At 40.3% G+C, this 21,713-nt stretch overlaps 1 protein-coding gene across 4 annotated transcripts in view; it reads left to right on the plus strand.

The window, feature by feature from the left end:
* Positions 1-21,713, plus strand: part of mid2 (midline 2) — a 119,145-nt gene that overhangs the window by 93,315 nt on the left and 4,117 nt on the right. For all 4 annotated transcript variants that reach the window (XM_008326697.3, XM_017039563.2, XM_008326696.3 and 1 more), the window contains 4 exons: positions 5,039-5,187; positions 6,418-6,545; positions 6,810-6,953; positions 11,128-11,289. In XM_008326697.3, coding sequence (XP_008324919.1) covers positions 5,039-5,187; positions 6,418-6,545; positions 6,810-6,953; positions 11,128-11,289 — 583 coding nt within the window. The remainder of the gene's footprint in view (positions 1-5,038; positions 5,188-6,417; positions 6,546-6,809; positions 6,954-11,127; positions 11,290-21,713) is intronic.

The following is a 21,713-nucleotide window of genomic DNA, read 5'->3' on the forward strand; positions in this document are numbered from 1 at the left end:
GAGCAGTTTGAGACGAACCCTAAAAGAGTTGGGATTAGCATTTGTGTTGTCCATTCACTTCTACAGTATGCCTTTGAGTCACACTGACTTGTACACATTCAGTAAAAAAAATATACATTTTGATCATTCAGCTTTTCTTGAATGGTTGGGCTCCATTTTTCCAAACATCCTTGAAGGGGTTCTGATGACCTTCGACAAGGTCACTGTCAATCATAACCAAATATGTTATTTGTTTGACGTTTATTTTTACCACATTCAGTGAATTACTTGTTTGACAGACAAGGATGTGAATTTGAATGGCTGCCAAAGTCATAGAACCCACAGTAAAAAAAAAATACCATCTGTTGTCAGAAATAGCAGTAACTCCAGTGGTAAAAAGAGAATCATAATGTGTACCCACAGACCACAGCTATAAGTGAGGAGAAGCTAAAAGGCTGCATTAAAATACAGAGCTGGGGGGAAAGTGTCTGTGGTTTTTATAAGCCAATTTGACACCATCCATTCGTCTGATTTATTGTCTATATAAAACATATTGATTAATGCATTTTGAGGTTTATGAAATAAGATGTGGATTTTTTTTTACTGCATTCACGTTTCATTTGTTCATTAATAATGCATGAGTTCAAACAGCTATGTTCCGATGCCATTTTATGCAGCTGGGCTGCCAACGCCATCTAAAAACTGAGCTGTGGGTCACAGTGGTCAGTCCACTGGTAGGAAGGCAGTGGTTTTTATACAAGAAAACAAACTGAGGACTGTGGACAGGGTATATTTGGACAGGTGTGTCATTGTGGATTTTGGTTCCTTTTTTTTTTTTGTTCAGGCAGACTGACTGGGAGATAAACAGAAAAGACCCAACAGCATTGTTAGTTTGTACGAGTAAAGCTGTACCTCATAACGCAGTACCAGAAAAACTACCATGGAAATTTCTTCAAATCCAAATCCTAAGAAGTTACGGTGTTGGTTGTTGGACTGGCTTGGTTAGTTGGAGAAAATGTCATCTTTCATGACTGAGGAATCTTCCATTTTAACTTTTAATAGTCACAGACTATTTTAGGCCAAAAAAAAGTCTTTGAACTTTTATCACACACCTGGGGTCTGGAGTGGGAATATTCATGGATCATTTCCATTTCCAGAGAATCCAACTCTCTGTCCATGAGCTCGTCTGATTGGTTGGATGTTGTTTGTATCCCTCGAGTTTTGGGTCAAGCCACTTAAATTCTCAGGCTCCCAGAGGTGAGTTTTAAGCAACTGTGGAGTGATTAAATATTTTCAAGTACTGGACACAACGGACACAAAAAGCAGTGTTTTTAGTGTATGTGAGAGAGAGAGAGAGAGAGTGAGAGAGTCAGACAGATGGACAGCAGTGTGTCTGCAGTGATCACTCACATAAGGCAGAGCACGTACTCCTGAGAGTCTGGGCCGGTAAAAGGCTGTTGAGGAAAGGTTAGTGAAGTGAGAATCCAGGAGATGGAGGGAAAACATGTTGAGCACCAGAAAAGGATGTGAGTGATGAGACGGGGAGAGGACAGGTGGAGAGGGGAGGAGAAAAGAGCGGGGAGGTGGGAGTTGGGAGGTCCTATTACGCTTTCAGACAAACCACTAATGCTGCCACTTCTCCGACAACAACACCGGACCGGAGAGAAGGTGCTTGAATGTGGCTGCAACAGACAACAAATTGGGATTATGCTGATGTGAACATGGAGAACAGATGCAAACAATGCGAAGGTGTCTGTTCTTCTTTTAACAAGTCTGAGTTTGTCTCGAAGGAGAAGTGGCCGTCGGGCCTAATCTCTTCCTGTCTAAACTAAACAAAACATCCCAATGGCTTGATGCTGCTTGTTTGTATATAATTGCTGATTCTGAGCTCACTTTGCTTTTTATCAGCCAAGAAACAAGGAGTGTGGGTGGGGAGGGGTTGCTGAGGGGATACCACTGATTATTACTGTCCTGTGGTAAACAGAAGCTTGAAAAGGTTTTCATTCATTCATTTTACTTGACATCAAGGACCCAGTGTGGTGCTGTGAAGGATGTTTCCTATTACTCTGAGGCATTGCCAAAAATAATTTTTGCACCTGAGTGAGGAGCCACCAAAGCGTGGAGTTTTTCGCAAATAGTGTTTGACCTTGAAGTAACCTGCAGCTTTTCACGTCTGGTGCGGTTCTATCGGACATCAATCTAACCATGGAGTTGAGTTGACTTTCTTACTTTTCACATTGTGTGGATTTGGATGGCCACACGGGATTGAAGTGGGAGAACTTAGAACCTGTATGTCCACCGGTAAAATACGATCCCGGTCACATCTGTCCAGCCGCCGCCTGGCTCGACCTGAAAGGCTGTCGTTAAACCAGGTCTGCAGTAAATTGTTCAAAGTGCTGTCTTCCCTCGTCTCCCCACAGCAATCTGACAAAATGACTTTATTTATCTACTTACGATTCTCCCTGTTTGGCCAGATGTCCACAGACAGGTCACTTTTTCATTGACTGTAGCCATTGGCTTGATGACTGATTGGTGCATTGTTTCCTCTCTGGCTGTCGTCCGTGACAGCTGTAATTTTTGGCTCTGTGACAGATTTCCTCCCTGGTCCATCTGCAATACTCCAAATTGCTTGCAAAAATATTTTAGGGCGTGAATGGCTTCCATTTTGATACTAACAGCACGTCAGAATTGCAGTGTTTGTGTGTGTTGTTTTATTCAGTACCTTTTGAGGTATAGTTTTAACCTAGCTGGAGGGTTAGCGTTAACAAATATCCATTGTTCGAAACCTTTAATGGTGTAGCTACATCCTAGTGCAGTTAGCATAGTTCCATAGTGGAGCAGTTATCATGCCTGCCTTAAACATCTGCCTTACAGGCAGAAGGTCCTGGGTTTGATCCCCAGAAGAACCACATACTCAGTAGCGCCTCCTATGTGGCAACAACAACATACTAAGTGGCGCATTCTGTGGCAGCCTGTGTGGGTTCCAAAGACTCATACTGTGAATATCCTTATAATGGAGTAATATTTTTTTATAAATGTAGTTACAAAGTAGCCCAGTAGGGGCAGTGTTGTCACTAAAAAATAGTGATTATATGTTGTTTTTGTTTTTAGCATGTGAGCTAAACAGGTACAACTTTGATTTTTTTTTTTTTTTTTTTTTTTTTTTTTTTTTTGTCATTTTATGTCATGTTGACAAAATTTCTCTTTTAGGACCATAAAAACAAAGACCAAACCTAAATTTGGAAGGATTGAATAAACAGCTGAAAGATGAACTCATCTTTCAGCCGTTCATTCCTTCCTGATTGCTGGGAAACAGTCTACACTTTATTCTCCTGCTCCTCACCTTTAGTTGACAGTCTGTCCTGGAGCTCATAAGCAGCCTGCATGATTTACTGTGGAGAGGGTCATTAAGTGAAAGTTTATTTAGGGATCAGGATATGATCCGTCATGAAGACAAATAGATGACTTCAATTGTGAGCTGCTCAAAGGCCTGTGTATGCTCAGCTGCAAGTGATGTTGCAGCACAAACATTGACCAACGACCAGGAATGCAACCGTGGTCGTGTGTATTAGCGGTCTGAAACCTGACATGAGTCAGTGACCTGTTATTGATGTGCACAGCTTGTTGGATGGTCATTGGATGAAAATCCTCAGCTTTATTCATCGACCTCAGGGAATCGTGCCCATGCCATCGTCTGTGCTAAAACGTCTGAAGCTGTGAAACCAAGGAAAGGGAAATCTGTGTTACAAAGGCTGTGGTTTGGGTTTGGACCCACGCTTTGGAAACCCTTTTGGCTGTATTTTAATGGAATACTCGTTCACACACACACAAATACAGGGAGACAGTGTGAGAGGGATTTTCATGACACATTTATTTCCGAGTAGCCGTCTGTACATCTTGTTCTGGCTGCTGTTTTATCAGGTAATAATTATGCTTTTCACCAGTGCTCCTCCATGATTTGGAACACTCATAAGGTCATGAAGCTAATAGGCCTGTTACACCTCCAGCCACATTTCCAGGTCTCAGTTTTCTCTACTGCATTTTGGCATCTTTTCGTAGCAGTCTCCGTCTGAATGTGTCATGATGTAGTATTAGCATAACAACTAAGACAGGGAATAGAAGATTGGAATAATTTGTCTTGTGTTAACCCCAGTTCTCCCAAGTGTTTGATTTGGTATCTGTGTAAAAGGTTAAGTTAAGGTTTCCCCTATCAGTGACTAAAAGTCAGAGTTGATTTTTTTTTTTTTATATACATTCTTTGTAGTCTGGAAGACCAGACTTGACTGTTATGTTTCTGTCAGAACCTGTCAGCGTCAGTTTGTCCCAGTCTTGACAGCATCTAGCTTTAGATGCAAACCAGTCACAAATGAACGTGTGTGAGCAACGACGTAGAGTTCCAGGCCAAAAAAACACATGCAAAAGTTAATTGTTCTTGAAAGGAGAAAGCAGTGCCACCAAGTGCATGAGTAATATTTCTGAGCTGTAAATCAGGTGGAAGACTCTGCCCCTGTGCCATGTGTGGCTCCTGATTGTTAGTCTGCCCACCATCCCACTGCCAGGGTTCTGTGACACCATCTCCAACAGGAATAAGAACAGTGTGTTTTCCTCAGCAAAGAGAGGAAAGATGACTAATGAAAAAAAAAGAGATCCACGTTAATAAATCTGTGGTGAGGGGGTGTTTAAATCACATTTAAAAAGCTGATAAAAAATAATAATTAATAATAAAGAATAATTAATAAACAGAATTTGTTTTTAAAACTCTCTTGGACGAGTTACTGAAATAAGACCTGACTTTGTGATGCGGATGTACGTCATAAAGTCCTCTAAAACACCCACTCCTATCGTGCATGATGGAGTTACAGGACTTTCCGTGAGCACATTTTTACCCTCCAGATATTATCATCATTAATCAACAACAACAAACAAAAAGATTTTCATTAACATGAATGAAAGACGCTCCCTGGTTGTGTAAGGGCTTCTTCCTTCAGGCTCAGATCCCGGGATTGAAAACAAGTCAGTGCTGCTGTCTCAACACATCTACTCTACCTGTGTGTTCCAGGTGATGAAATTGCGAAAGTTGGCTCAACAGATTGCAAACTGTCGTCAATGTCTGGAACGTTCCAGTGCCCTGATCACACAGGCTGAGCAGAGCCTGAAGGAGAACGACCATGCCCGGTTCCTCCAGACCGCCAGGAATGTAGCAGAAAGGTGAGAAAAGTGGCGTACAAACAAACACAATGGGATGGAAAAAAAAACAATCTTCTTTTACATATTTAAATCAATCTTTTTTTTATTCTATATGCATATATACACCAATGTCAATCTCATCTCACAAATCAATTCTCATTCAGATTCTGTAAACACACGTGCACAGTGTGCTTCATTTCTCTGCTCTGTGCCCTGGTGTAATCACTTCTGTCATCTAGTTCCCAGCTTCACACAGTAAAACTTTTTTTTTATCAAATTTGACCGAACAAATATGTTTTTTTAATCAAATGCTTGCCACAAGTTCCGTTCCTCTACGCAATGCAATCTCAGAGTGAGGTGACGGCTGAAATCAGACTAATATTAAACCTGTGCAGCTCCTACAGTCAGTGTCAGGCCTCTTTGAAAAATCATCGATCATCCATGGTTGCTCGTTTCCCTTCGTGCTGCTGTGAAACCTTCATTCCTTCCTGCAGACCAGCAGGTCTCCCCACCTGAGTCTCTCACTGACAAAGGCCTTCACAAGATCTATACAACTAGCATAGCATATCCTTTTAGGTCCGGATTCCAATTCACAGGTCTGTGCGCCTTATTGATTGATGGCTTTCTCTTCACTGAGAGAAACTAAAGTGTAAAGTTCTACTGCTGCTTTATGATCTGCTCTGCAGCCCCGCACGTCCAATCAGATTGGCTCCTGCTACACACCAGTGCTCAAAACAGAAAATGGCCCAAAGCTGGAAAAAAAAACATTCAGAGTCAGCATGTAACCCAAGACACAGCTCTTAAAATGGTCACGATGGGGTGTCTTTAGCTTTAGCTAATTTTTAACATTGATCGGTAACTAGCATTTTTCTAGAGCTTTTTTTTAGCAGCTGCTAAGTTCTCTAGGCTCATGTTTATTGAAAAAAATAAATGTTCCATCCATGTTCTTTTTTACTGGGCACAGCTAATAACCTGAAACTCTACTCTAGATGTCTTCAGGCTTGGATTCCTGGATTTGTTTAAACTGGTCTTCAATGTCTTCCTTTAGCTTTTTTTCTTTTTCCTATCTCTACACACGTTTTTTTTTTTTGTTTTTTTTGAAAAGGTGATTTTCATCAAACTTCATCTTCTCTCACTTCCTCCCTATTTCCCCCCGTAGCCTCGTGTGGCCTCTTGGCTAACCTCAAGTTTTTGCCCTTACTGTGTAATTTCCCTTTTTTCACCCCATTGCTTTACTGCTTCTGTTTAAAGGGTTGCCATGGCGACTGCATCCTCCCAGGTACTCATCCCAGATGTCAACCTGAATGAGGCCTACGACAACTTTGCCCTGGACTTTTCCAGAGAGAAGAAGATTTTAGAAGGACTCGATTACCTGACAGGTGAGAGTGGAGATGAGGATAAAAGTTTCAATAGAAGTGTCAGTGTTTTGATTACGATTACAAGAGCACTAGCTGTGATTGTGGTAGCTGGGGGGCGAGTGGGGACTCGTCAACAATCATCTACCAAAGAGGTTTCAGTCACCAGAAGAAGATGCAACAGTTAGGAAACTCACCTATTTTATTTAACGGTGAAAAAATGGGTTGACATTGAGTTGACAAGACAAACTTTTTTTGTCGTTCTTTGTCGTTCTTTCATGTGTGTAGCTCCGAACCCGCCGTCCATCAGAGAAGAACTGTGCACGGCTTCCCACGACACCATCACCGTTCACTGGTCATCAGAGGATGAGTTCTGTGTCACCTCCTATGAGCTGCAGTACACCATCTACACCGGCCAGACAAATTTCATCAGTAAGTCGTGCACACACAGACACACACATACACTTGGCATGGATAAATACACAACCTACTCATGCATAGGGACAACAAAAAACGCTGTGAGGAGAAAACTAAATTAAAGTTTCAGAGCTCTGCCCTTATTTTTCTTTCTTATTTAAGATGTTCTATATTTCCTTATCTTGCTGTATGGAGTCGACTTGTTGCTGCTTGTTATAAAATAAGTCATGCTCAGGCACCGAGCCTGTGCTTTAAAATATTCAGAATTTAATGCCTTGAATTTTGATGCATGGTCTTATAGAATCTGCAAACTTCACACAGAGGAAAAGAAAAAATATTACTGTGTTGGTTTTAATTTCCTGTTATTAAGTCCACAATAACAATAACGAACATTAATGTTTGTTATTTCAGAGTAGTTGGAACGACTTGAATGTGTCAAGGCTTTATTTTAAAACTGGAAAGTAGTCTTATTATGTGTAGTCATTACATTTAACTTGATGACTTTCTGCAGTCATTACAAGATTTGTGTATGTGTTTCTATTCATGGCTTAAACATATAAACTGAATATATATATTTATAAACATATAAACTCAAGCTATAAGGTTTTTTTGTTCCAAAAGTCCACAGCGGGGCTCAAATCCCAGTTTCATACCAAAACAAAACATCAGTTAAAATATCTACAATATGTATAAAGCAATACTAAAATCCTAAATGATTTAATGACAAATGGAAATAAAAAATATATATATATTTTTTTGAATAAATATAAAAAAAAGACCACCAGAAATAGTCCTGTTTGTCATAAATGTACACCAGTTGGCCGTTCTGTAACAATGTAAAATGGACCTGGTCACAAGCTGGACTCAAACCCAGGATCACTGTGTCTCTCTGAAACCCTTAAATAAAGTGAGGATGCAGTTTCTGTATCTCTTCTACTCCAACCATCCTCTACTTCACAGGCTGACGTTTTCTCTAGCCTGCAGCTCAAGTGCCCCTGCCATTTAAAACATCAGGATACATTTCAAGTAGAAAACAGAGTGACTTGGATATTCAGCAGTGTGCTGCCACACAGTCCTCAGAGATTCACAGAAAAGAAAACCCTTTTAGCCTGCAATTCCACTTGACGTTTTTTTTTCTCCAAAGAAGTATTTTTCTAGCAATTTCAAGCGACTAAATGCTCCCACTTGAGCACTATATCCGCCTCACCCCCCCTGCCCTCTCCCCTCCTCCTGATCTCATCCTCAGCCTTGGCTCTCCCATGAGGAGAGGGTAATAGAGGCCATGGTGTCTTGTAAACCCTGGGTGTGCATGAGTCAAGCACAGCAAGAGAAAACACTACAGCAGAGAGAAATCATTTACCGTAGTAAAAGGTAGTAGTTAGTTTCATGAAGACATAAACACAACACCAGGGAAAGGTGTTTGCTCTTCGAGGTCATTGTAAATACAAGTGTCTGTTATTCACCAACACGACTGACCATTCATTTTGCTTGGTTATTTTTTTTTCTGTCAGCAACAGGTCACAGTTAAAAGTGAGTTTGTTTTCATCAGCAGCCGCTCCAACCTCACTCTCCTGAAGTTGTGAATTATATCAGACAGCAGTGCTGATGCACAGCCTGCTTGTCTATGACCCTAATAAATAAATGCTACCTTCTAATGGAATTGTCAATAATGCAACACTCAGAGGTAACAATGGTCATAAACCATTTCGACTTTATGCTGATTCTTATTTTTGCTTAAACTGATTTCAGGTTTACTTTAAACAAAAATCTGAAATCACATTAATGGGTTTACAGGCACTAGAGATAATGAAGTGATTTTTATTATTATAATTTATTTACCAAATCTATATCTACAGTTCAGTTTGTTTTCTCCCATAATGTGTATTTTTTTTCCTACACTGTTGGACAGAATAGCTTTTTACCTAAGAAATTGTAACATTTTTTACAGAATTATTAGTTGAACTTTCCTCAGCGAAAATCAGCACCCTCTCAGGACAGAGGCGGGATTGCATTACTCAAATGCAGAAAAAGAACTGTTATGTAATATTACAGCTTTTTTAAAAATGTCTTAACATATAGTTAAAAAAACAAACATCTGTTTTAGTTTCAGTAAAGGTTTTAGTCAGTCAGTGACAGTCAAGGTCGACCTCATCTACTGACCTGGCCATGATAGGACCTATTCTTCCATCGTCCTCTGGGATGTAAGGATACGTTCACATGTGTGAGAAGTATAATCCAGGTTTACACCTCCTGTCACTGGTAACTTTGTGTTGCGTCACCAGAGCTGAGCCTTCATTCATTACCAGCGTACGTTGCATTTCTTCTCCCCTCTCATCTGTCCGCCTCTGAGCCTCACGGAAATAAATGTCGACACAAATATATGTGCACATTTTAAAACATGCATTAAAAACACACACTCCACGTCTGGATACAGGATCTGAGGTGACGTATTTCCCACCTCTTCTCCTCCACTCTCTCTTTTTAGTGGCACATTCGCCTCGCTCCTGCACTTACTTTGAAGTACCAGTTCTCTCTAAAGCAGCATCAGAAAAGTCCCTTTCAGCGGCATGAGGAATGATGGAGCATGACTGTGTGCTGACCTAATTTGGTTTCACAGAGAAGGAGAGCTGCTGTGGATATCACAAACTGTAACATGGAACAGCTCTGTATTTTATTTGTGTCTCTTCCTGAAAGACCGTGATCAGATCTCAACCTTCATTTCATCCAAATGTAACTTGAACAACAGATGGGAGGATGTTGTTTCCTGTTTATTTTAACCGACCTGGCAGAGCTGTACCAGTGGAACAACAGTCTGACTTTTTGACCCAAAAAATAATTATTCAACCATTTATCTGGCAAAGTGGATTGTCAGTGTCCATGCCAAATGTCAAGAGAATAATTTTAGACTTGTTCTTATAGGTGTCCTTCTCTCTCCCATTTTGAAGGACTTCCAAATCATCCTCCGATTTGTCAAAGTAAAGTTTACAGAATTTAAGGCTCTCCTCATTCATTCTTAAAAGCTGCATCACTTTAAAGGCCATATTTGCGTCCTGTGAAGTATTTCTATTTACAAGCAGATTCTGGGTTATTACTTATGCATGCTGCTACCGTCTCCCTCAATAATTCACGGTGTATCCGTACCAGGAGGGACGTGGCACGCATGGCCCTGAAAGCTCTACTCTCACACACTCTACTCTAAAACGTCATTTTATTTCACAATTCTGTGCAGAGAAACAGCGACAAGTGGATGAGTAGCATTATTACGATGCATTTGTGTCACTAATCAAGACTCTTTGTTTGGTTTGACTAACGTGTATTAAATATACAAGGAACTTCATTTAAACAAGACTATAAACCAATGGTACGATCTTGTAAACATTCAAGACCAGAGTGGAGATTTCCTGCCTTGCACTGACTGTAAGAGAGTTTTGTAAGAGACTGAGATGTAGAAGCAGGTTAAGACAGACAGTCGACCCCACCACTACTGACACTCTACTGCAAGCCACCGAGAAGCAATGGACGAACCACCAGGGGTTTGCTGTTGTTGTCTATGTTTACAGTATAAGGGATCTGGATCTGTTGCCCTCAGGCACAAACTGCATTCATGCATCTGTCATGATACAGTGGCCGGAGGGTAGAATCTTATAATATTGTATATCCTGATGGTATCCCGATATTTTTTAACAATAAATTATATCAATTAATCGTGATTAATTGTTATTGTTATTAATGGTTATTTTATTATATTTTATGATACAGCTGGAAAAATGTCAAGAAAATGATGAACGAATGTAACATGTTGGTTGGTGGATTTTAACTTTCATGTCTCACTTTGCTTTAGTCAGATCTCCTCGTGCTCTCCTCCCAATTCACTGCTGTTGATGTTAATGAAGGGAATATTTTACCAAGCTCATCCTGTTGCCTACTTCAGACTCGTGTATAACCCAGCCCAGATGTGTGCCCTACATGGCCCTGCTGTGTGGCCAAGTGCTGTTCTCCCACTGGCATGATGAAGTTGTGTTCAGATTCAAGCAGAAACTAGGACACTGCTCTGGCTGGAGTTTGGAGAAATGTTTCTAGTCTGTTGAACAGCTGAGCTCACTGCTCCCACTGTTCACGTCCACAGAACACGGTCACTCATGCTTCACATCTGTGTGCTGGTGTTTTCTTCTCTCTCCGGCTCTGCCAGGTTTGTACAACTCAGCAGACAGCTGGATGATCGTTCCAAACATCAAGCAGAACCACTACACTGTGCACGGCCTGCAGAGTGGCACCCGCTATATCTTCTTCGTCAAGGCCATCAACCAGGCAGGAAGCCGCAACAGTGAACCCGCCCGCCTCAAAACCAACAGTGAGTAAAGACACATGCTTTCCCTATGAATATTTTCAAGCCTTATTAAATGGATCTGGGTAATAAACACAACTCACCAGTGAAACAGAACATCGACGTCTGTGTTATAAAGAGTGTTTTTTCCAGGGAGCCACAGGTCATCGCATGCTTTATATTTCAGAATATCCCAGAAAATTTATCTTGTGCGTTTGGTTTTCTAAATTGTTTCCACACCTGTCGGGTTTCTCAGAACAGAGTCAACGGGTTTAATTACATGATCTGTGAAAGCTTCCCTGATTGAGGTTTGTCTCAAAGTGAGTCACATCACCCACAGGGGGAGATGTTGTCATGTTCAGCCTGATGTATTCAGTCGCTTCATCTTATGTTGCCCCCATCTGCACCTGTTTGTAGAGCGGACTATTGTCGAACCTCCCACACAGACATTTTCTCAGCTATTACTTTAAAACTTTACTGAACTTTTTTTCTAACACAATTTCTACAAAACAAATATACTTATTGAATAAATATATAATAAAAAATAGTAAAAATAGTATGTATTCAAATCTGGCCCACCGAACCTTCCAATCTGGCCCATGACTGGATTCCAAAATTGTCAAGATTAAAGAGAAAATATCATGTCGCCACTATAAAAGCAACTAAAAACAAAACAACTGAGATTTTCTCCACTGCAAATGATTCTGTTGAATTTACGTTTTCTCTTCTAATTTAATCCCAGTTTTTTTTCCCTTTTCCTAAAGATGTGTTGTTGCATACAGTACAGTAGTTCTCCCATTTCTGTTTTTCTTTATACCTTCTCTATTGTCAAACCGTACACAATATAGATTATGAGTGCAGCAAATAAAGGAGGCACAATAAAGTGAGGATGTTTTACTACAGTCATTCTGGTTTACCTGCCATTAATGTGAAAATACGCTAAAATGTGCTGCCTGAGGTAAACCTGAGGACTATGGTACGACCCAGGGTGACTGAGTTTCTTCATTTTTTTTAATGTGTCCTCAGACTCAGACATGGCACATTACAGTTAAATCCTTAGTGATATGGCTAATTTAGGATGTGGCCAAAAGTGCTCAATAAAATTTTAAATCTGCCTTAAACTGCAGGAGAAGCAGCGTCGGCAGCAGTGCAAAATCGTGGAGTTAATACATCAGCTCCTCATAGCTGACGTTTGTGAGTCTGACTGGTATTTAGGATTAACCATAATCTGGATACACTCTGGTGCATAAAATAGACAAACTGCTGTAGTCAACGGATGTCTCTCTCTCTCTGTCCCCCTCTCTCGCTCCCTCTTTCTCTCTAGATCTTCTTCTTCTATTAATTTGTCTGTTTTTCCGTCAAAGTAAATGTGTTTTTTCCAAAGAGGAATTAGGTGTTACTTACACATTACATTCCTAACTTTGACAAAAAGGAAATAACAAATGAAAAATAAAATTAAGGCGTTATTTATTGTTAAAATAAATTATAAATGAATACACATGTCTACAACATAGAAATTGGGTAAATATATACATAAGTATCGAGGATCAGAACCCATTACCTGATCCCTGATCTGGCCATTTCATAGATATAGCAACAGACTGTCCGCTAGGTTACAAATGCTACAAATACACCTGTCTCACATGTGAAGCAATCTTTTTAATTCCCCGTCACACAGTCTTGACATTGTTGCACGTCGCCGCCTTAACTCCTTTCTTATGGCATCAAAGCGGATTAGTGCCTCGGTGTGATGTGGGCATGACATGAAGCTGAGCAGCATTTAGAGGTGAAGTGCAGGGTATCAGGAGCTGGCAGTCCACAGACGCCCCGGACCCTCCGTCTCACTGACTGCATTATATACACCAACCCACAAGCAGCTCCATTTATAATGTCCAGCCCTGATACTGATAAACGATGGGTGAGTGTGAGTATTTTTCATCATCAGTCTCACCTCTCCTGTGTTACCCTCTCCTTCTTTGTCTCTTCCTCCTCTTTCTCTCAGACGTCTGTGCAGTTGAATCAAGATTTATAGCCAGATTTATATATATAAAAGAGAAGTTTCTGGAATGTTCCATGTTGTCTTTCACCATGCTACTGCATGTACTGTATGTAAATGTAAAAAGTCAGATCAGTCATATAATCATATTGAATTCACTCCTTTGGTCATTTATAATGAATCACATGAGTTATACTGTGCTGTGTTTATCAGCCGGAACACTGCCCTCATTAGGTGGCAGTAAGGCAGGCAGCCATTGAAAACCAAAGCACAGCCTCCAAGTAAACTGTTTTTTATATATATATATATATATTAATACATTTCTAATTAAAACTCTGTAAAACAGATATATTAGAATGTAGATGTAAGCTATGAAGTTTATGGTTTGTTAAACCATCTGTCAAAGGGTATGCTAATGTGCTAGTATCCAGTGGACAAACTCTACATGTATTATGTGTTGATGTGAATCTACAGTACCATTACAAATTAGGAATAAACTACATTTATATGAAACAATAATGCCATACCAGCACAATCACCTCAATCATCTAGTCTTTATGGCACTTAAGAAATTAAGAAAATAGGATTGACCAAATCTATGAAGATTCTCAGTCATCAACAGGCAACTGACCTAAAACTTCACATCCAGTTGCCTCACTGAACTTTTCAACCTTGATTGACCACATAATTGTTTTTAAATATAAAAAAACATATTATTCCACCACTTCTATAATTCTGTATATTGTTGATTCACTGTATAATGTTGTATCTTTTCTCCAACGCCACCTACTCTCTGTCAGCAGGACTGATCAGAGGGAATGGTATGTCCGCCTACAGGCTGGTTTGGTTGAGATTTCCAGCCTGTGATTGGCAACCATTGCTTTCTTAGTGCTGTAATGGTTTTTGACATGCTGTCAAAATGGCAAAGAAAAACCTCCAGAATGAAGTTGAAGAAGAGTCTGAGTGATTTTGTCATTTTTCGTCTTTATTTCTGTCTCATGTCCGCCTGCGTCCCTGCTCTACTGTCGAGATATCCAGTAAAAAGTCTCGTCCCTTCGTTACTCTATTATATCCAAATCAGGTATTTGGATTTCAATAGGACATTACAAACCTGAGCTTTCAGTTAACGTTGATAAGGCTTTAACCATACTTTCTGTCACTGTGTGAGCTCCTTTGTTGCATTTTTTCCGGCTGAGTAGTGCAAGTTTTTCCACGTACTTAAATTTTCTCTTTGTGTCTGTGACTGGATTGGATGGTTTTAGCTATGACAAGCTTTAGAACGAGAGACTCCGGGGACGATGAGCTTAAGCTCATCATATGTCAGACTCAGGTTGGCCAAAAAAAAGGATAGGAGTAAAAATACTCAAAAGTTGTACCTTGTACTGCTTGCGTTTACACCGAAACCCAAAGCAGAACCTCCAAGAATTTTTTTTTTATTAATAAATATCTATTTAAAAGTTTTTAGATTGTTGACCTAAGTCGGATGTCCATGGTCTGCAGGTCAAAGGTATTATGAAGAACAAAGTTGTTGGAAATTTCCAGTTAAATATATCAGCAGTTTCCCAGCTCTGTTAGCGTGTTGTTAACACGCAGCGTATCTAATTGACTTTGGCTCAGTCCATCTGTCAAGAGGAATGCTAATGTGCTAACATCCAGTGAACAAACACAAGTCTCCAAAACCCAAATATGTGGAGACTACAATCTTAGACATTTAATAAAACAATTATGTTGTACCAGCACAGGCAACTCACGTACAATCTTAGACATTTAATAAAACAATGTTGTACCAGCACAGGCAACTCACAAACCAAGGCTTTCTACTGTGCATGTCACCCCCTACAGGGTAGAAAGGGGAACTACAAAAAACAATTTCTTACTGTAAAAATTCACACAAAACACAACAAATCAGTCATCATTTAAACACAATATTATTCATATAAATATTAAATAAATGATAAAATACTGTCACTCAGTGTTTTTCTGTTTTTCTGCTCTGTTACATAACATTTTAACCTATATAACCATAACCTTTAAAGTCTGACTGCTTATGCAACAGAGTGTCTTCATCTCAAACTTTCCATGTTCCTCCTTTAACAACACCCCCCACACCCTCACTCCCCCCTCCCCTTCGTCTTGGCACTTTGTTGCTTCTTACCACTGGCTGTAACATATGCCACTTCTTCAATCTCTCAGCCATCTGTCACTCCATCCTGGAGGTAAAGCTCTTCATTTGAAGACACTACTACTGATGCTGCAGACATATGTGAGCGAGCTGCTGCTCTGTTTGTCTATTTAGCTTAATGTACAGGCTCCTCTGGCACAGAGCGCCGGGTTAGTTTATTGCTGCATCAGCAGCTGTTCTTCAAGGAGCCATCTTAGCTTCGACACGTTGTGTTGGCCTTTGTTATTTGTCTATTATACACAACCCAGATGAGAACTTTTGCTGCGTTACAACGTGTCAGACGTATTTGAAATGTTTAACTGAAATGTTTTTTTTTCAAAAAAAAACTTATATTATAACATCTGCCTTAGAAGTTTTCTTTCAATTTTTGGTATTTTTAACTATATTGGTATGGTGAATAAAACTGGAAATAATTTGTTAGAAGGATATTTTGACATGGTTCGTTGATAACAAAAAGTCTGCTGTGACTTTGATGGTTTTGCTGTAATTAGCGGAGACCTTTTCGCCTGCTCTCCGTCACGTCTCCTCGGGTTCTTTTTTCCAGTAGTCGCCCTGATTGAGACAAGATTTAAACTCCTGTTGTAAAAGTCTCACAGCTTTCACAGGCTTTTTAGGTCACTACAGTGAAAGCACTCACTAAACCCTGAGTGGCTGAGAGTGAAGAGTGGTGCTAATGCTGTGGTATACGGAGGTATCAGTCTGCCGTGGCTGCGCTCACAGCAAAAACACGTGAAGCAGCTTACTCACTTCTAAAACACCTATGAATTAAGTATGATGAGGAAGAGGGTTGTAAAGGAGGCACGTCTCTGTGTGTGTGTGTGTGTGTGTGTGTGTGTGTGGGTATGTTTGTGTGACCTTCTGGTGCTGTGACCGCACTTGCGCACTTACCTTGAAACGAACTGTGACCAGGCTCCTCACACATCTGTTTTCTAAAGTGAAGGGAGGAATTTACTATAAGAGTGGGGGTATGAAAGTGATGGATTATGTGTGAGAGAGGGCTATTAGGTGAAGAGAGGACAGCAGAGAGCTCTTTGCAGGTTTCAGTAAGTGCAGACTTATTTGCCTTTGTTACAGGACCCAACTTTAGTATTAGTTTTCTTTTGGACTCCTTTTAATTAAACACAAGCAAATAGTCTCTCCAGTGATGCAGATTCAAATACAGCCTTAATATGAGCCAATAAACCGTGGATGCACAAAGATGTGGTTTGTGAACGTAACGAGGAAAAACATTATTTTGTGTACATGAGCCCAATTTATTCTATTTTTAATGTTTCACATTGAGCTTTCAGAATAAATCCCACTAAATAATCTGTGAAATGAATCAGATTCAAAATTTCATCCACTTATTGTTGCTTCAATCCAGAGTGTTATTTGCACATTTTCTTGACCCATTCATTTTGGAATCTGTGAACCACAAACAAACTAAACCATTTTAATGGATTTGAACTCTCATACATTCTGTTATATACAATAATGAACTGCGTTACTTAACATTTTACGGTACATATTTTTTCAGGATATATTTTTCCTGTGAAAATAATATACAACAAAACAAATGGTGTCACCAAAGTGATGTCCCATAAACCAGCATTTAAGTTTTGCATCATTAAATTTGTCCTTACTGGTTCAAATAACAAACCTTGAGTTGTTAAAGATCACAGGGTTTTATGCCTAACACAACGTTTTGTGCACACAGTACATAAACATTCAACGCTGGATGTTTTAATAATTAGATTCTGACCATTCAATGTCTGGTATCCTGTGAATATTTTTAGGTAGGAAAAGAGAGCGGTGTAAAGAGTATATATCCCATCAGCCCAGGCTGTGGCCTCCAATCAGGGCGACTGATTTGATTGCAGGAGCAGCTTGATGTCAGCTGTAGGACATGATTTCTTCAGTAAAGAATTTAGCTCACTGAAACTTTTCGAAAAGACATATTTTTATCTCCATGACGACGGACTTAGCCGTGAAGTCTATTCTCTCTCACTGCTGCCACAGAAGAGTTTCTCTCAGGTTGAACGTACACGTGAATAAAAAGTGTGAAGCTCCACAGCTTCTCATTCCAGCCGTTTACTTTGACTTTTGCACCTGAGCCAAATGAGTAGCATTCTCAGTAATGTCACTGTGTAATGAAACGCTGCTGCATGGTATCAAATGGGAGAAGCAACAACACAAATCCAGGCTCGGTGATGTCTTTATTTAGCTGCTCTTTGAAGTCAGGCATCTATTTTGAGTGAGCATATGTTTGTGGCAGGAGCGAGGCTAATCTGAACATTACGTTCTGCAGCCTCTGAGCTGACAGTCACACACCGGACCTGAGAGCTAATAATCTTCGTCATCCTTAAGATAAATTATCCTGTGTGTGCGTACTGTGTTCCGAGGGAAGGAGGGCCGCGTCTGTCCCTAATGCAACCAAGTACGTTCACATTCTGTGCGTATCGCTCTCTTCACGCATGCGAGTCCTTACATTGAGTAAGCAGCTTAAACCCTGGCTGAATACATTAGCCACGGAGGTGTCTCCCAGGTGTATGTCAACCTCCTCATACACAGTTAAAAGACCTGGGATAATATTTGCCCAGTAAACATCTGTGATGACAAGCCTCATGGTACCACACTGCCCCAGAGGTAAACAGAAGGCGGAGAGGAGGAGTGTTGGGAGGAAGGAAGTGGTAGAAAGGGAAAAGAGGATGGACAGAAGGAGAGGAAGAAGAGTGGTGTCCTGAGGAAACACCGGGCAACGTGATGTCTTTGATATAGAGCAGCTAATTTATAACTCAGCATTTAAACCACTGTATTTTGTTTTACAGAGCATTCATTTTATAAAGCTAAAGTGTAAGTACAATGATTAAAAACAGAGGAGTCAAGCTTCAATTAAAGTTGTCCCTTAGTCATGCTAACAGACGGACGGCTAAACAGATCGATAGATACGTAGCTAGCTAGATAGATGGATAGATGGATGGACAGACGGACGGACGGACAGATAGACAGATTGATAGATAGATATCTGTTGGTGGTTCCTGCCTTCACGTTCGTACAGGGTTCAGCGCTGACCGCAATCATAAGGTTAATGACGGGGGCCTTGAAGGTGACCTGACCGCACAAAAGATTATATATGTGGTCTTTATTAAAGCTGTCAGCGGTGATGTACACTCTGGGGCCCTGTTCTTTTTACAGCAGTCAGATTCCAAGGTTTCTCCGCACTCCATGATAAGGATGATGGAGGTTAGACTTGAATTTTCCTATTTGTGCAGGAAACAAGGCAGAGAGTGTTGATGTTTGAACAGTAGGAGGCTAAAGAGCCCTATGGGAGTTGTATTTATACAATGTATATTATTGGCTAATACATTAATCTGATCCACCCTCACCTAAAGTTAGCCTGTATTTAGAGCATTAGGCAGAGGGCAGAGGTGAGTGACTGCAATAAATAATATCTTTAATACATAAGGGCCTCATGGCCATAAAAAAGTGTAGAAATGGTTCTGGTCCCATTCTTCATGAGACTCTTTTTTATTTAAATTTGTATTTTACAATACTACATTTCTTAATTAGTTAATTAGTCACAAATAAACCACATGTTTTGTAATCATTATTAAAAATATGATTAATCACGATCAATCATTTATTTAGATATATGTTTATATTTGTACTATATGTAATACATGGAGAAAGTGTGTGTTTTCTTTTTAGCTCATGCTCTGTTAGACAGTGGGCAGATTCCCAACACTAACATTTCCCTGGGTAACTTTTCTTAAACCAATATTTCAGTATTTTTTAAGATGAGTGAACGTTTAGTGTTTAACAACTCGATAAGTTGTAAAAAATGTCATTTCGTTCAGCAAACTGTGGTGCGGTCTGTGCATCGTCACTCAGTAAATAGTCTTTTATTAATTGGTTGTTTTACTAAACATTCTACAACAAGCATCATAAAAGTCTATTTCTAATTTCTCAGATATCCTTTGAAATAACTTTTTGCTACAGAATATTTCAACAGCTTCCCCACAGTTATCAGCTCTGCAGACACTTTTTCAATTGTTTCCTGTAGAATTAAATCAGACTTTGTTACAGGCACCGTTAACTTATCTACTTTGTAGCACATTCTCCAGGTAACTGAACTGGTTTGGTGTCAAGAAGACTTTTCACCTGTCGTGCACAAGGCACCTTCATTTCTAACTGACTGCTGGAAAATTCAATAAACTGTACATATCCTGCCAAAGGATCAGGGCTTGGTTCTTTCTGGGCGTCCAAACATTTAACTGTGAGATACTGTGCTTATTTAATGAACTAGGAATCTAGTTTGTAATGATCCTTCCTTTGTTATAACTCTGAGATGGAAATAGATTGTGTAATTCACTCTAACAAAATCTCAATAAAAATCCAAGTTAAAAAAAAGAAACAGAACCTTGTCTTTGAGGTAGAATATTTCTTCTTTAAAAAGCCCTCCCTCTGTGCTGTTCCACGGAAAAAGATTTCCCCGTGGTGAAAACCTGCTCCTCAGGAGCTATTGGCTTCACCTGTGTTTTACCACAGCTGCGGCCCTGCTCATTGGGTGGTTGGGTGTGTTTGGGAGTGTTGTCAACGGAAGCTGGTACCCTGGGTTTTTGTTGTGTTTTGAGGGGTTTTTGTTTTTTCCTGTCATTGTGATACAGTTTGTGTTTATTTTTGTTGGGATGTAGTTGTTTTAAACTGGTGACTTAGTGCTAAAATAATCCCTAGTTCTGTGTCACTGACAGGAAGCAGTCACAGTATATATAATCATTCACTACATCATTGTCCTGATCCTTGTCACTACTGCTTAAACGTGGGAAATGCATGGTTCCGTCACCAGAGGACAGATAAATACTGTCTCTTGGATGAATTGACCAAAACAGTTTGTTTGGCACCATATCTGGACCGCAGTCCATCTATTCAGGACCACTGCACTAATGTACCTTTTCCAACCCGATAAAAAAAAAGTTATACTTTTGGTTTGATGCTTTACTTCCAGGCCACTGCCCCCTGTGTCTGTAAGCAGTATTTTCTCCAGCAGGTCACAGTAATTGACCGGAACCTTCAGTACAAGGATCCTGTTTCAAATGAAGGTTGAGTCAAGTTAAAGTGAACACGTGTTTTGCCAGCTTGATGTGCACCAGCTGCACCTGAATCATCCATCCTCACGTTTAAGGAATTGCCAAATATGATTTGAGCTCATTATTCCGGCCTTTTTCATGGGTAACAATCCAGCTGCTGGTGTCGACTGAAAATATTTCTTCTTGGAAACCTTTATGTCTGCTGCTGAAGGCCAGAGAACAATGTTGTGCTTGTGTCTTTTTGTCCTCTTCTGTCACGTGTCCCTCCTCTTCCTAAACCTCGGGCCCAGCCCGTCCACTGAGGAGTCATCCCCTGGAAAGGCATGACAGAGCCCCAGTGTTTGGAAATGGCTGTGCTGCCAGCGATAAGCAGTTCAAAGAAGAGATTGCATTAATGTAATTGGCTGCCAGCAGCACACTGGCCTCGTCGTCTCATACCCACATGTGGTAACATGCACTCACCACGCGGATTATTGGAGGGGGAGCGTGCGAGACGAGAGAGGATGAGGACGAGAGACTGGGAGAAGTGAGATGAAGGGAAGGACAGATAGTTTGAGGGGAGAAGGAGGAGGAGTCACAGTCCTCATTGTGTCGCTCATTAAGCCTTGGGAGGCTCAGGGAGGCAGAGGGAGGAGGAAGGAGGCGGCACTGTTAAATGTCAGGTCTGAACGGGACACGTCTGACCTCCATGCAGTCTACACACAAACACAGTCCAGATCTTCTGCCAAAAAAAAACTTCCTCATCACACTCTTAAAGTCTCTCTCTGCCAATCACTTTGTTTTGCTCCATTTTCCTTCCATTCCACCCAAATTACTGGTGTCATTGCAAATTGAATTGCTACAACCAGATAGGAGCGTTTGCCCAACAGTCCAACTGCTGCCGAGTGCAGTGGTTGTAATAAAGTCTATTTTCTCCAGCTGATTTCCAAGTCTGTGTGATGACTCAGAGGAGATGCTGCGTGGTTTCCTCCACTCCTATGAAATGTTTTCACCCAGGAGTCTGCTGAACTTTTAAGACTTTATATTGTCTCCTCATTTTTAAGTTTTTTTTTTCCTGTAATTCTTCTTACCTCAATTTTCTTTTTGATTTTTCTATTTTTGCGTTTGCTACAATGGTGCTCTGGAAATTGTCTCTGTCCTCTTGTCTTCTGTCGTGTCCTGCAGGAGGGTCTTGCATTACATGATTGCAACAGGATGTTGATCATCT

The sequence above is a fragment of the Cynoglossus semilaevis genome, chromosome 15, assembly GCF_000523025.1.
Source record: "Cynoglossus semilaevis isolate Cse_v1.0 chromosome 15, Cse_v1.0, whole genome shotgun sequence".
Classification (NCBI taxonomy): Eukaryota; Metazoa; Chordata; class Actinopteri; order Pleuronectiformes; family Cynoglossidae; genus Cynoglossus; species Cynoglossus semilaevis.